Source organism: Bos indicus x Bos taurus, chromosome 23, assembly GCF_003369695.1.
Source record: "Bos indicus x Bos taurus breed Angus x Brahman F1 hybrid chromosome 23, Bos_hybrid_MaternalHap_v2.0, whole genome shotgun sequence".
NCBI classification, from domain to species: domain Eukaryota; kingdom Metazoa; phylum Chordata; class Mammalia; order Artiodactyla; family Bovidae; genus Bos; species Bos indicus x Bos taurus.
The window spans coordinates 37,852,332-37,865,038 of record NC_040098.1 but is presented as its reverse complement, the minus strand read 5'-3'; the positions used below and the strand labels follow the sequence as shown (position 1 = coordinate 37,865,038).

General features: G+C 41.4%; 1 protein-coding gene across 4 annotated transcripts in view; it reads left to right on the top strand.

The window, feature by feature from the left end:
• The window catches only part of CDKAL1 (CDK5 regulatory subunit associated protein 1 like 1), a 612,813-nt gene that overhangs the window by 582,817 nt on the left and 17,289 nt on the right, over window positions 1-12,707 (top strand). For all 4 annotated transcript variants that reach the window (XM_027525190.1, XM_027525191.1, XM_027525189.1 and 1 more), the window contains 2 exons: window positions 4,160-4,243; window positions 7,637-7,801. In XM_027525190.1, coding sequence (XP_027380991.1) covers window positions 4,160-4,243; window positions 7,637-7,801 — 249 coding nt within the window. The remainder of the gene's footprint in view (window positions 1-4,159; window positions 4,244-7,636; window positions 7,802-12,707) is intronic.

Sequence of the window (12,707 nt, the reverse complement as noted above, 5' to 3'; positions counted from 1 at the left end):
AATGTTTCTTTGGTGGGTATTAAAATCAAGTTGTTCCTTTCAGGGCAGCAAGAAAGTGGCTATAGTTTGCAGAGGGCTCTAAGCACACATTTACTGGGAGAAAAGGGACAGCCTGGATTTAGAGTACAAATTTCCTTCATCTGAAACCTTGTCAGCAGATCAAATCTACCATGAATGATGACTTAGAATTTTGGACCTGAAAGGTCCTCTAAAAATCAGAATCCACTTCCTCTTCAATCTGCTTGCCTCGCCACCTCCATTGTTACTTCTACCAAACTCTCATTTTTTTCCTGTAAGGAAATCAAAGGCCCAAAATGTAGCCAAATTTCTTTTATCTTAAAAATAATCTACTCAGACCTGTGTCCTCTCGCCCCACTCTCCAGTTCAAACATGTGGCATTTGATGTCTTTGAATAACCCTTCTTCCTCTCCCCAGGGTTCTGCTGAAACTGTGCGTTCCTGCTTCTGACCCTTCCTTCTCCCTCCATCACTTTCCCCTTCCATCCTGTCCTTGAAAGTTCCGGTTATCTGGGAGTCATCCTCTGGATCCTTCTGTGGGTTTACAGTTCCACTTGCATCTTCATCGTTCCTGCTGAGTAGCCATATTGTGCTGCCAGTCACAGAGGGCATTGAAACCAGTATCTTCAACCTCCTTTGTATTCTCTTTCTCTCTCTATGGGCGTGTGTGTGTACCTGTATATATTTTCTGTAAACTCAGGAGTTTGTTCATTTTTTAAATTACACAAGCAGTCATTCTGTTAACTTCCTCTGCGAGGGGCTTGTCTCAAAGCCAGTGACGTAGCCTTGCATTCCTGTCAGAGATTCCAGTTGCTGGGGAGGTTCTGTCAGCGAGGGTGAGAAGCCAGGGAAGAAGCCTCCTTTTCACAGAATCTCAGAACGTCAGCAGAGAGTAGATGCTGCAGAATCTCAGTGAAGATTCTGTATACACCTATCCTTCTGTAAGACAGGCTGATCCTTCTCCTAGGGGATCCCTCTGCCTTTAGTATATTTGAGAGCTGAGTGATGGTAGTCCTAGGGACCTAAGGGTATCTATAGTCTTGCCCTTTTGCTCCTGAAGCCCTGCTTCTTCCTCTGAGACCAAGACTGCCTTGCTGGGCAGTAGAGGCATTCTAAGTCAAATTAGGATGATTACCCTAAATCTAGTACCGTGATAGCTCAGGCAATAAAGAATCCACCTGCAATGTAGGAGACCTGGGTTTGATCCCTGGATTGGGAAGATGCCCTGGAGAAGGAAATGGCAACCCACTTCAGTATTCTTGCCTGGGAAATCCCATGGACAGAGGAACTTGCCAGGCCTCGGTCCTTTGGGTCGCAAAGAGTTGGACACAACTGAGCAACTGACTACACCCTAAATCTTGTTATGTGATCTTTAACCACACAGAGTTGTCACGTAGAGTTGGGGAGAAAGCGGTTGGAAAATAGGGAGATGGCTCATTTAAAAAAAACATTTAAGACTTACACGTTTGGACTGTAAGTTTCCTTATTGTCACCAAGGCAATGTTGCCTCTTCCAGAATTCCAGCTCAATCCCCCCTCTACTGCTGCTAAGTCACTTCAGTAGTGTCCAACTCTGTGCGACCCCATAGACAGCAGCCCACCAGGCTCCGCCATCCCTGGGATTCTCCAGGCAAGAACACTGGAGTGGGTTGCCATTTCCTTCTCCAATGCATAAAAGTGAAAAGTGAAAGTGAAGTCGCTCAGTCGTGTCCGACTCTAGTGACCCCATGAACTGCAGCCTACCAGGCTCCTCCTTCCATGGGATTTTACAGGCAAGAGCACTGGAGTGGGTGCCATTGCCTTCTCCAGTCCCCCCTCTACACACTTCCTTAACTTTGTTGTTGTTTTTAAGGTTATTTGAAACCGTTGATTCTCTTAAAAGTCATATTTGATGTTCAGTTCATTCTTTAAAAAATACTACATTAGAGCATTTATTATTTTTTGTGTGTGTGGCGGGGAGGGCGGTTTCAGGGAGTGGGGATAGATGGCATCAATTTTTGGTCAAAGTCCTAGGTTGCTCATGCTCATTTTTGCTCAGTAGTTTCTGGGGAACTTAAAGAGCCAATGAGACAAAATCGATGGCTGAAGGGACCAAAAGGGTGACTGGAGAGGTGTTTGCCCCTGTAAATGACCGCCCATCGCAATTTTCCTGAATCCCACTGGCAAATAGTTAAATACTCCATACAAATTGTTCTCTAATGGTTGACCAAATGCCCTGCCCTGTGCTGTATAAACATAGCAAGTTTTTCTAACTATGTGTGTGAATTACTGTCATGGTTAGTCTCTCCAGATAAAATAGAATAACCCCCAAAGTGATAACTGCAAACATCCACATTAATTCTAACAAGAGGAAAGTCTCAGCATTCGTTTTTGGTGGCTCTGCAGTCTCGTATTGTTGTTAATTTCCTGAAAACTTAATGTTAGATGAAGTGTAATTGCAGATTTCCTTAAGAACCATTGACAGATACTTATCCTAAGTCATAAGCAACTCACACTGTGAAATGTGTGCAAACATTCTAAGTTTCCTTCCAGAAGAATATACTTCAGTGAAACCCAGTATTCATCAGGTTTTTTTGTTTGTTTGTTTTTTGTTTTTTGTTTTTAATAAACAGGGCCATTAAAGCTCAAAGTAGAAGTTAGGAGAACTTCCTTTTGTTGTAACTTGATTTTTAAAAGAGATTAATGTTGCAGGAACTTTCACTGGTTTTCAAGGAGTGAACTACATCAGTCTGTGATGTGTCATCTTGAAGACTTTACTAAGTGGCTATATTTGAATGATAGAGTTAAAAAAAAAAGAGCAAATTATAGTGTATTTAGGTATTGGCATTGTATAATGGAGAGAGGAGTTTGGTGTTTTCAGTTTTTTCTTTGTAATTGTTAGGTGGTCTATTTAGTGCAGCTGTGTTTATGTTTCCTAAGTGGTAACTGCCTGAACATGGTGACAAGTCCCTACATAAGAGAAAAGGGATTTTGTTCAAAAAAATCTTGCCAACGTACTTTAACATGGAGGGTTGTATTTATCAAGGAGCAATGGCAAAAATGATTCTAGGCATAATCATCTAATATAGCTGGTTTGCCTCATCAGCCATTTTGACAACCTTGTTTAAAAAAAATAAATAACTGATACTTTAAATGTTGCATTTCACAGTGGAATAAACTTGGAAATGGTAGAATAATTTAGAATGGTCACATTGCTTTAACCAACATTTTGGCTAATTTAACTTATTGGTTATTAAAAATCCATGCTTAAATCATAAATACAGATCCTGTAGAGAATAGTCTCTTAAAAAAATAAAATTAATATGCAGTCACAGCTGCAGCAAAAAAAAAAGAGACAGTTGCCCGTGAGAGAGAAAATGTGTATATTAAGCAAATAACTGAATTAATCAATAATTTCAGAATTGCATGCAGTGTATGAAATGTTTAGGTGCAGAGACTTAATGACTAGTTTTTGAGGTGTTTTCTTTAGTGTTACATCCCTCATAACTCAAATTAATGTTTATTACCAGTCTCTCATATTGCCAAAATATTTTCATGAATTTGGATTAGAAGCAGCTTGTTCTGGCTTGTTTTGCAACTTTGTTTCAAGAAACAAAGTGATATTTAGAAGATTTTTGTATGTCTCAGAAGCCTTAATTATCTAACTTCTGTTGAAGGAAGACATAAGATCAAGTTTTGCTTCATAGTTCTCTAAGACAATAAGATTTTTTTCTACCCAAATTTTATATTACTACATAAATAATAATGCCTTTCTGGAAATTTGAATCCGTGATTCTTGTATTGGCTGTTAAGTAGCTAGCAATTTAGATCTACTTTAAATTCAAGAAGACACGACTTGGGACTTCCCCAGTGATCCAGTGGTTAGGACTTCATCTTCAGTGCACGGGGTGTGGGTTCCATCCCTGATCGAGGAGCTGAGATCTCACATCCCTCACAGCCAGAAAACCAACACATAAAATAGAAGCAATATTGTAATAAATTCAACAAAGACTTTAAAAATGGTCCACATTAAAAAAAAATCTTAAAAAAACAATTTAAAAAGACATGACTTGCTGGTCCATAACTCTTTGGGTTGGTGTTTATTTTGGATTCTCAGACATCTGCCTGATGGCTCCTATTTTTTTTTCTCCCCTCTTTCCACAGATTGGTCAGAGACAACAAGTGTTAGTCACGGAAGAATCTTTTGATTCCAAGTTTTATGTTGCGCACAATCGATTCTACGAGCAGGTAAGAGACACTCCCACACTCTCAGGATTTCTCCAAAATGAGAAAGAGTTCTGAAAGTAAATCAATTTAAGCAAAAGAGACTTAAAGTAGCAGAGATTCGTATTGATAGCATCTTGTGGCAGGAAGGCTATTTTATAGCATCAAGCCAGCCAAGCTAACGTGGGGCTTATCTTTGTGGATCTACAAAACATTCTATCCAAAGGAGTAAGTCTGTTTTAGTCCTCATTCGTCTTTGATGGGAGCAGCCTTTGGCGTTGGGGAGTTTGAAACAGGCAGTTCTGACTGCCCCAGCCTCCCACAGCCTGGCACCGTGGAGGGAAAAGTTCTGTCCAGGGGACAGGAAGGATGTCTGCACCGGCGACATCGGCCTGGAAGGGCGGGGACTTCCTCTCCCTGTCTCAGCGCTCTAACAGGCTTTTGGTTGTTTGTCTGTTGGTTAGCTTTTTTAGTTTCAGAGTTTTATTTTTTTTGTATTGCCTTTTTTTAAAAAAAAGAACTTCCATCATAATGAAAAGTGCTGAGGGCAAAAGGAAAAGAGTTCCTTGGATTCAGCTCACATTGTGTGAACAACTTTGGAGACCAGAGTGAGGATCACACTAGCTTCACGTGGAGAGTTTTCTTCGAGGCCCAGCTGAAGGGGCTCCCCAGTCCCTGCCCTTCTAAGGCAGCGTGCTTTGCTGCACCAGCAGCCAGACTTCTAGTTCAGTGTTTGGGGTTGCACTTCCCCAGGCGGTGAAGCAGTTCAAAAATGACTAAAGCAGACAGTGCCTCCTTCAGGGGCCATTGGCCCTGGGAAGGGCCAAGGAGGAGGTGCCATAGGCCCCTCTGGGTTAGAGACGCTCCTAGGGGCAGAGGGATTCTTTGGGTCATCCCTGGATCGTATTTTCTTAATATCAGGCGGGTTTTCCTACTTTTTTGTTCTTCTCTCATCAAATGAGAAGTGAACTTTTTTTCTGTGGATTGTGGCTTGGGAAGGCTCTTCAGGCCAGTATGGGCCACCCTGGTAAGGGATGAGCAAGGGAGGCTGACCGCCTGTGTTAGAAGCAGGGAAGCAGGAGTGGGAGTAAGGCTCCAGCATGGGTGTTCCGTGTGGACTCATCTCACGCTGGGCACCGGGTCCTCAGGGAACAGGGGAGAGCCTTACAAGGCCCAGGCTGAACATGCCCTGTTTAGGCCCCAGTAGAGACTACATTTGAGGTGGTGGTGGTTGTTTAGTTGGTAAGTTGCGTCTGACTCTTTGTGACCCCATGAACTGTAGCCCGCCAGGCTCCTCTGCCCATGGAATTCTCCAGGCAAGAATGCTGGAATAGGTTGCCATTTCTCCTCCAGAGGATCTTCCCGACCCAGGGATTGAGCCTGGGTCTCCTGCATTGCAGTCAGATTCTTTACCTTTGAGCCAGCCAGTTGAGGACTGATCCCAGCTCTCCGTGTTTGAGCTGAGAGTCCCCATTTTCCGTCTCAGTAAATGACTCCAGAGAACCCTCTTCCTCTTCAGGTCAGCCTTCTGCTCAGCTCTCTGGAGGAGCTGGATTATATTTTGGTAGCCTCTTTCCTCTTCTTTCTCTTGCCATCTGGGTTTTTGCCTCAGCAGGGAACTTTTTTTCCCCCTACATTTTAAAGGCGATGGCATGCCTCATTAGCTGTTTCCTCCAATTTAAAGCAGTAGAGCTTTTTCCAATTATTAAAACCAGAGAGGGAAAAAACACTGAGCCCTTCATTCAGATCAAGGCAGCAGATCAAGGAGAGTTATTTTCCCCCAGAATACTACCAGATCTCCCAGGGACAGTTTACTCTAGAGATTTTCTTATTTTATAAAAACTGATTTAAAAGGGCTTTCATATCCTGACACTAAGGCTCTCTTAGTTCATTTGCTTGCCATGAGTAATCCACCACCCAGGTGACCTTTTTCCTATACTTTGATGAAGCAGTGTACTCAATGGTCATAAAAAATCAAACTCAGAAACACCAAGATCCAATTTAGCCTCTCGGAGAAACTGGCTATGGAATTTCTGGCTCTCATCTGACTTTTTTTGTGTGTGTGTGTGTGTCTCTACAACCAAGCCTATCGAAGATTTCATAGGAATTATTTTTCTACAAAAGATGACCTCCAGAAGTGAAGATTGTATCTAGATATCAGAGTAGACTGCTGGATCAGAATTAGGCTGTTTATTTTGGATTCTGAGTTGAAAAGATTGGCAGGTAGCTCCAGTTCTGAAATAGAAGTGTGAGGGAGAACAGAATACATACAGGCTACGTGTAAGTCCCAGAAGAGGAGAAACATTTGCTGGAGGTAAACAAGTATTTTGATCTGTAATCTTTAGTGGAAAGAGACCCTCTGACAGTTTCCTATGAGCCAGCCAAAGTACCCATTCAGAGGAGCTGGCTCTATGTGGACGCAGAACTAGCAAATAACATGCATTTTATAACAGAGCGAAAGAAATGATGGAAACCATCAGTTGAAGAAGTCATTTAGCTCCAAACACCAAGGTTTGAACTATGGAAAAGGGAATTGTGAAATGTTCTTCTTCTTCCCCCAAAACAACAGGCATGTGCACACTCACACACACACACACGCACCCAAATATTCAGGCCTTAATTTAAAGGGGCTGTTTAAATCATGACTCTGACAGTGAACTTGCAAGGTTCCAAACGTATGAGGGTTTCATCGGTGTTGTCCCAGTTTTCTTCATTGCCTGGGACAGCCAAGAGCAGGAAATCAAAGGCCTGTTCAGAAGTAACTGGCTGTGCCTTCCACGTGCCTTAGGACCACAGGCGTCCTGCGAGGAGTGAGCACTGTCTGTGGCCCCACCCCTCCCAGAAATGCCCTCCCTGTCTGCTGGATACCCAGATTTTTGAGTATCTGGAAGATAGAGCCCACTTAAGATGGGATCCCCAAAGAGAAAAAGGACATTAAAGGACAAGTGAGGAAATCTGAATAAATTATAGACTTTAGTTAATAGTAATACATCAATAATTTGTCCACCTCATGCGAAGAGCCAACTCATTGGAAAAGCCCCCCATGCTGGGAAAGATTGAGGGCAGGAGGAGAAGGGGACGACAGAGGATGAGATGGTTGGTTGGCATCACTGACTCAATGGCCATGCATTTGAGCAAGCTGTGGGAGATCGTGAAGGTCAGGGAAGCCTGGCGTGCTGCAATCCATGGGTTCACAAAGAGTCAGACACAACTTAGTGACTGAACAACAATGCATCAATATTGGCTTATTAATTGTGACAAATGTATCATACCAGCGTTAGATGTTAATGAGAGGGAAATTGCACCTGGGGTGTGTGAGCTCTTTGTGCTGTGGACAATAATTCTGTAAACCTCAAGCTGTTCTAAAATAAAATTTTATTTCTTAAAAATTAAGTCTTCTGTCATTTTTTTTTTCAGGTTTTAGTGCCAAAGAACCCCACATTCATGGGGAAAATGGTCGAAGTGGACATTTATGAATCAGGAAAACATTTTATGAAGGGGCAGCCAGTTTCAGACGCGAAAGTATACACACCATCCATCAGCAAACCATTAGCAAGAGGAGAAGTCTCGGGTTTAACAGAGGTGGGTAAAAGCGCCTTCCTCTCTGCCCAGCTGGTAAAAGGCAGCCATGGAAGCTCAGTGATTTCCAACCATGTTTCTGTTATCTTGTACAGTTCCCTTTTTATATATGCATGAGGCTTTAATCCTTTCTGACAGGTTGAAATCCGAGCTAGAAAGATGCATTTTTGCTGATGCCTATGGCTTTGCTTCTCTGCTTGCGGAGGGAAGAAGCTCTTTCTGCTTCTAGGCTAGAGGCAGAGGGCAGAAGCCGTTATTTCCAGGTGAAAGATTTAACAGCAAAGATGATCTGATCAGTATGTTTCTGTGTCAGTAGATCCTGAGTGGAAGCAGGTAAGGAAAAAAAGGGTCATTTTCGTGCTTTGTGAAGATGGTTATAATACAGTAAAAAAAAAAAAAACTACCTACAGTTAAACAGGCAGTAAACCATGTCAGTGGATATGGTTATGGTGCCTTTCTCTAGGGTGTTAGCTGAGTATCTGCTTTAGTCATGTGGAGTGAAAATTAAACATTTTTTTTTTCTTTCTATAAAAAAGTAACCTGACCCCTATTTTATACCTTGGTAAATATGGCTGTTTGCCAGGCTCTCTCCTACATTTCATTGAGCTACAGCTGTAAAAGCTGATGGAGTGTGAAATGAAAATGTGTATCACATTTCTAAGCATCATTTGATGTCCTTTCTTCAACACAATTGTTAAGTGCTCCAAAAAAAATAAAAAGTAGAGCGCTGACTTAACATTCAGAAAAATGATGAGTGATATTTATCTGGCTGTGTAACTCCAGATTTGTTTTAGTAGATGTATTATCTCCCATCCCACCCCACCCCCACCCCAAAGCAATGGCAAAGGCATGTCCATTAAACGTTAGGAGTAGTGACAAAGAGGGTCGTATTATCTGTATTCTCACCTATTGTGATGACAGTCTCTGAAATCCGAAAGTGAGTGACACTTCTCACGAGCTTGACAAGGACATGTGAAGACTCTGTGGGCACAGCCGTCTGACTGATGCGGAGTGATGTCAGCCAGCTTTTGTCGAAACCCTGCCAAGTGTATCAGCCCACTTGACCAGGAGGGAACTCTCCAACTTGATAAGCATATAAGCATAGAAATTAATGTTTTCTGTTGTTTAGAAAAAAAATCATACATCATACTTGGGGGTTTGGATGGATGACCAGGAAGGAGCAATGAAATCCAGCATTTGAATTCTATTGCTTTTGATATTTTGGGTAGTACTTCAGAAATTTTTCAAGCAAGCGACTTAAAAAAAAAAATCTCTTTTTCCTCATGGTATATTTTACAAGGTTGATTTTAAATTGCCACAGTGAAAAGAATTTTATGGCAAATAGCAGCAGTGGGCAAAACTGTTATTTCAAAGACCCTGCCTGATTTAATTCCTTCATGTATGCCTATCAAAATGGCTGGTATTTTAAAACATCACATTATAATTATATACAAGTGAGGAAAAGCAGCATCCTTTCATTGGTTCCTTCGCTGTAATGTTACTTCCTAAGAGGGCAGCCCCATTTAAATTCCACAGGCCAGTCTGTTCTATTTTCCTCTGCCTCCCTCCAGCCTGGGAAATGGTGTCATCAGCTCCCTGACCAATCCCTCCTCTGGGCTGGGTTGACCCTAAAGTCCTAGGTGAGATGAGGATAAAGGTCATTTGACTGCTGGCCCTTCTGCCCTTCTAGGAAATATAGGTTGATCTCAGGCATGAGGCCAAAGGGTTCAGAATATTGATTTGTGCATTTAACGTTAAGGGGAACATCCAGCAAGCCCTTTATCACCATTTGTGACTTCATGTAAATTAATGAACAGAGCTTTCCATTTTATTATTTGTCTGCTTTTAAAGATATGCCAAACTCGGGGTCAAAAAGCCTTCTTCAAAAAAGCATTTGTCCTGGTGTTACAAACGTTTTTGCTGATGATATGAACCAAAATAGATTAAACAGGAGAACAGCTCCCATTTTTATAGGATTTAGAGGAAGGCGATAGAGGTTATAATCCTGCCTCAGACATTTTGAGCTCTTTGAGCTCTGATAAAGGTACTGGAACTCCTCAGTGAAAAAATGAGCTTCACTCTGTGGATGAAATGTGACCCTGGGGTCAGATAGAGCTGAGTTTGCATCTCGACTTGTCAATTTACTCCTCTGAGCTTTGGTTTAGTCTGTTAAATGGGGATAATCATTTCTTTCATGGGGTTGTTGAAAGGAACGCATTCAATAGTATGTAAACCACCTAAAACTAGGCTTGGGACATAGTAAGTAGTTACTAAGTGGTTGTCTCCCCTTTCCCCTAAATCTAGCTGCTTTAGAAACAGCAGACTCCGAAGATGACCTTTGGTTCTTAATTATTTAGCTGTGATTATGCAGTGCACATAATCTGTGGGGGGGCGGGCGGTGAATTTCTCTGATAGGGTAATCTATTCAGTGCCAAAGAAACTAATCCCATCAGAATTTCTATCTTCTTAAATTTTCTTGGCTTTTCCTGAGTTTTTCTACAGTAAATGCTTCCTCCTCCACACATTATAAAGAAATCTAGAAAAGCCAAAGCATCTAAATCAAAATACTGTAAAAAAAAAAAAGTGTTTCCCATAGTAAATATGTTTCCTTAATTGAGAATATTATGATTATTCTTTAAGTCTTAAGCCCTACGCTACTTTGGACTTAAAACTGGGAGGGGTACAACAGACCAGGGGAAAAGCGCAGGCCGGGTGGGAGTTATGAGATCTGGATCAGAGGATTCTGGCCTCTGTGGTGATAGACTCTGACCTTCTGTACATCACTTAGGTTCTCTGGACCTCGGTTGTCTCTAAGACTCAGTGTTTGAAATATTTCATCTGACAAAAACGGGTTGAATGCCTACCCTGTGGCAGGACTTTGAATTCTGTAAATATTAATAGAAATAAGGCCTAGTTATTTTCAAATAATGATAGTTATGTAAATGCCCATAGCATGGTGGAAAAGGAAATCTTCTGTAGAGTCAAAAGGTAACTGTCCTCTAAGAAATTATATCCTAATAAAAACAGCATGTAGTAACATTTTTAAATGGTTATTGCTATTCCTCTTTTCAGTTTGGTTAGAAGAATAGAGGGAAAAGAGAATAGGATAGAGAGACAAAATTTGTCTGATTATTTTTAGAGAAGATTGGAGCCAAAAATGCCACCTCTAACCAAATAGGGGACATTTTTGAATAAGTATTCTTTAAGGATAATTAATTGCAGAAAGAAAGCTATGAATTATTATCCTATGGAAAGCACTATAGGGTTCAAAGGAGTAAAAACATAAAGGACAGATCGTGCATTGTTCTGTGGACACAGTCAGGCAGCTTTGTTCTTAGGATGAAGAAGAGATGGGAGAAAGCAGAGGACATGTACATTTTCATAGGTGTTCTATGATAGTTGGAGAAGGAAATGCCAACCCACTCCAGTACTCTCGCCTGGAAAATCTCATGGACGGAGAAGCCTGGTAGGCTACAGTCGATGGGGTCGCAAAGAATCGGACACGACTAAGCGACTTCAACTTCACTTCTATGATGGTGATTCTCAAGTGTGGTCACCAGATTGGCAGCATCAGCAGTATATGGGAACTTGTTATAAGGCAAATTCATGGGCCCCAACCCAAAACTGAACTAGAAACTCTAGGAGAGGGACCTAGTCCTCTGTTTTTTCCAAGGCTGTCTAGATAATACAGACGCACACTGAAATTCAAGACCCCACTCTTCCAGGAAAATGATGCTCAAGTCGGGGAGGAGTGTTTGATGTTTGTAAAAGCAGTTTTACTATTTTAATGTAGTAATGCCAGACTTTTAATATACCAGAGTGAGCTTACACTAGGTACAAAAAGAGAGAGGAAAAAAAGGATGAGAAAATGGACAGTGTTAACCATCTTCCCCTTGTTCCAAGAGGTGTTCGAGCTGTGAGTCCACCTTAGGAATACCAGGGAATGTGAGCACTGCTGCTGCTTGATAAAGACGAGCCGGATCCACTGCTGATGTTTCTTCTTCTGTGGCCCCTCTTACCATACACCACTTGTATCCTCCCATCTCTTAGATCCATACTCAAGAAGTCAGAGCTATTTTGTGCCTTGCAAAAGAGAGAAAGGAAGACAATTCTCTCCTAATTCTAAACTTAGAAGTAAGCAGTTTTATTCCAAAGTGTTCCTCTTTTTAAGTTTCTTCGTATTTGTAAAGAATCACTTTAAAGAAAGAAGAGGCAGGGTGGCTCTCTGAAAAGAGCTCGAGACTTGGAGCCTGGCAGGTATGGGTTCAGACCACAATTCCTACAGTGTTGTACAGCACACCTTCTTCAGTCAAGTCTCTCCATCTGTAGAATGGAGGTAAGTGATTTGCAGAAGATTAAACTAGATAATGTGGACAACATACCCACGGCATAGTGTGTATGTTAGTATTTGATAAAGGGATGCAGTAAGTATTCCTTTAAAAATCAGTGATTTAATGGCTTTATTTTAATGTCTTTACTGTTCTAAGTGGTACATTGCTTCCATTGGTCTTCACCATCCAACACAGTGTAGCAAATAAGAACATGGATTCTGTATTCTGATCATCTGCATTTGAATCCCTGATTTACCATAAGAAACAGAGCTTGGGACACTTATTCAACCTTTTTCCAGCTTAGTTCTTGCCTCTGGAATTGGGGAATAACAACAGTACCCACTTCATAGAATTTCCATAGAAATGACTCAGCAATCAATCAATGTCAGCTCCTGTTACAGTAAATGTTGGTCACTGATAATTAATAATAATTATCATTATAATTTGCAGCACATGCTACAGCATCATTTCACTTTAGGCAATGAAGGTAAAAATTGCACAGTCTTGTATCATTGCAAATGTTGTGCTCATCAGCCATTGATTTTGTACAGATCAATTTAAGGGTTCCTCCACACAGT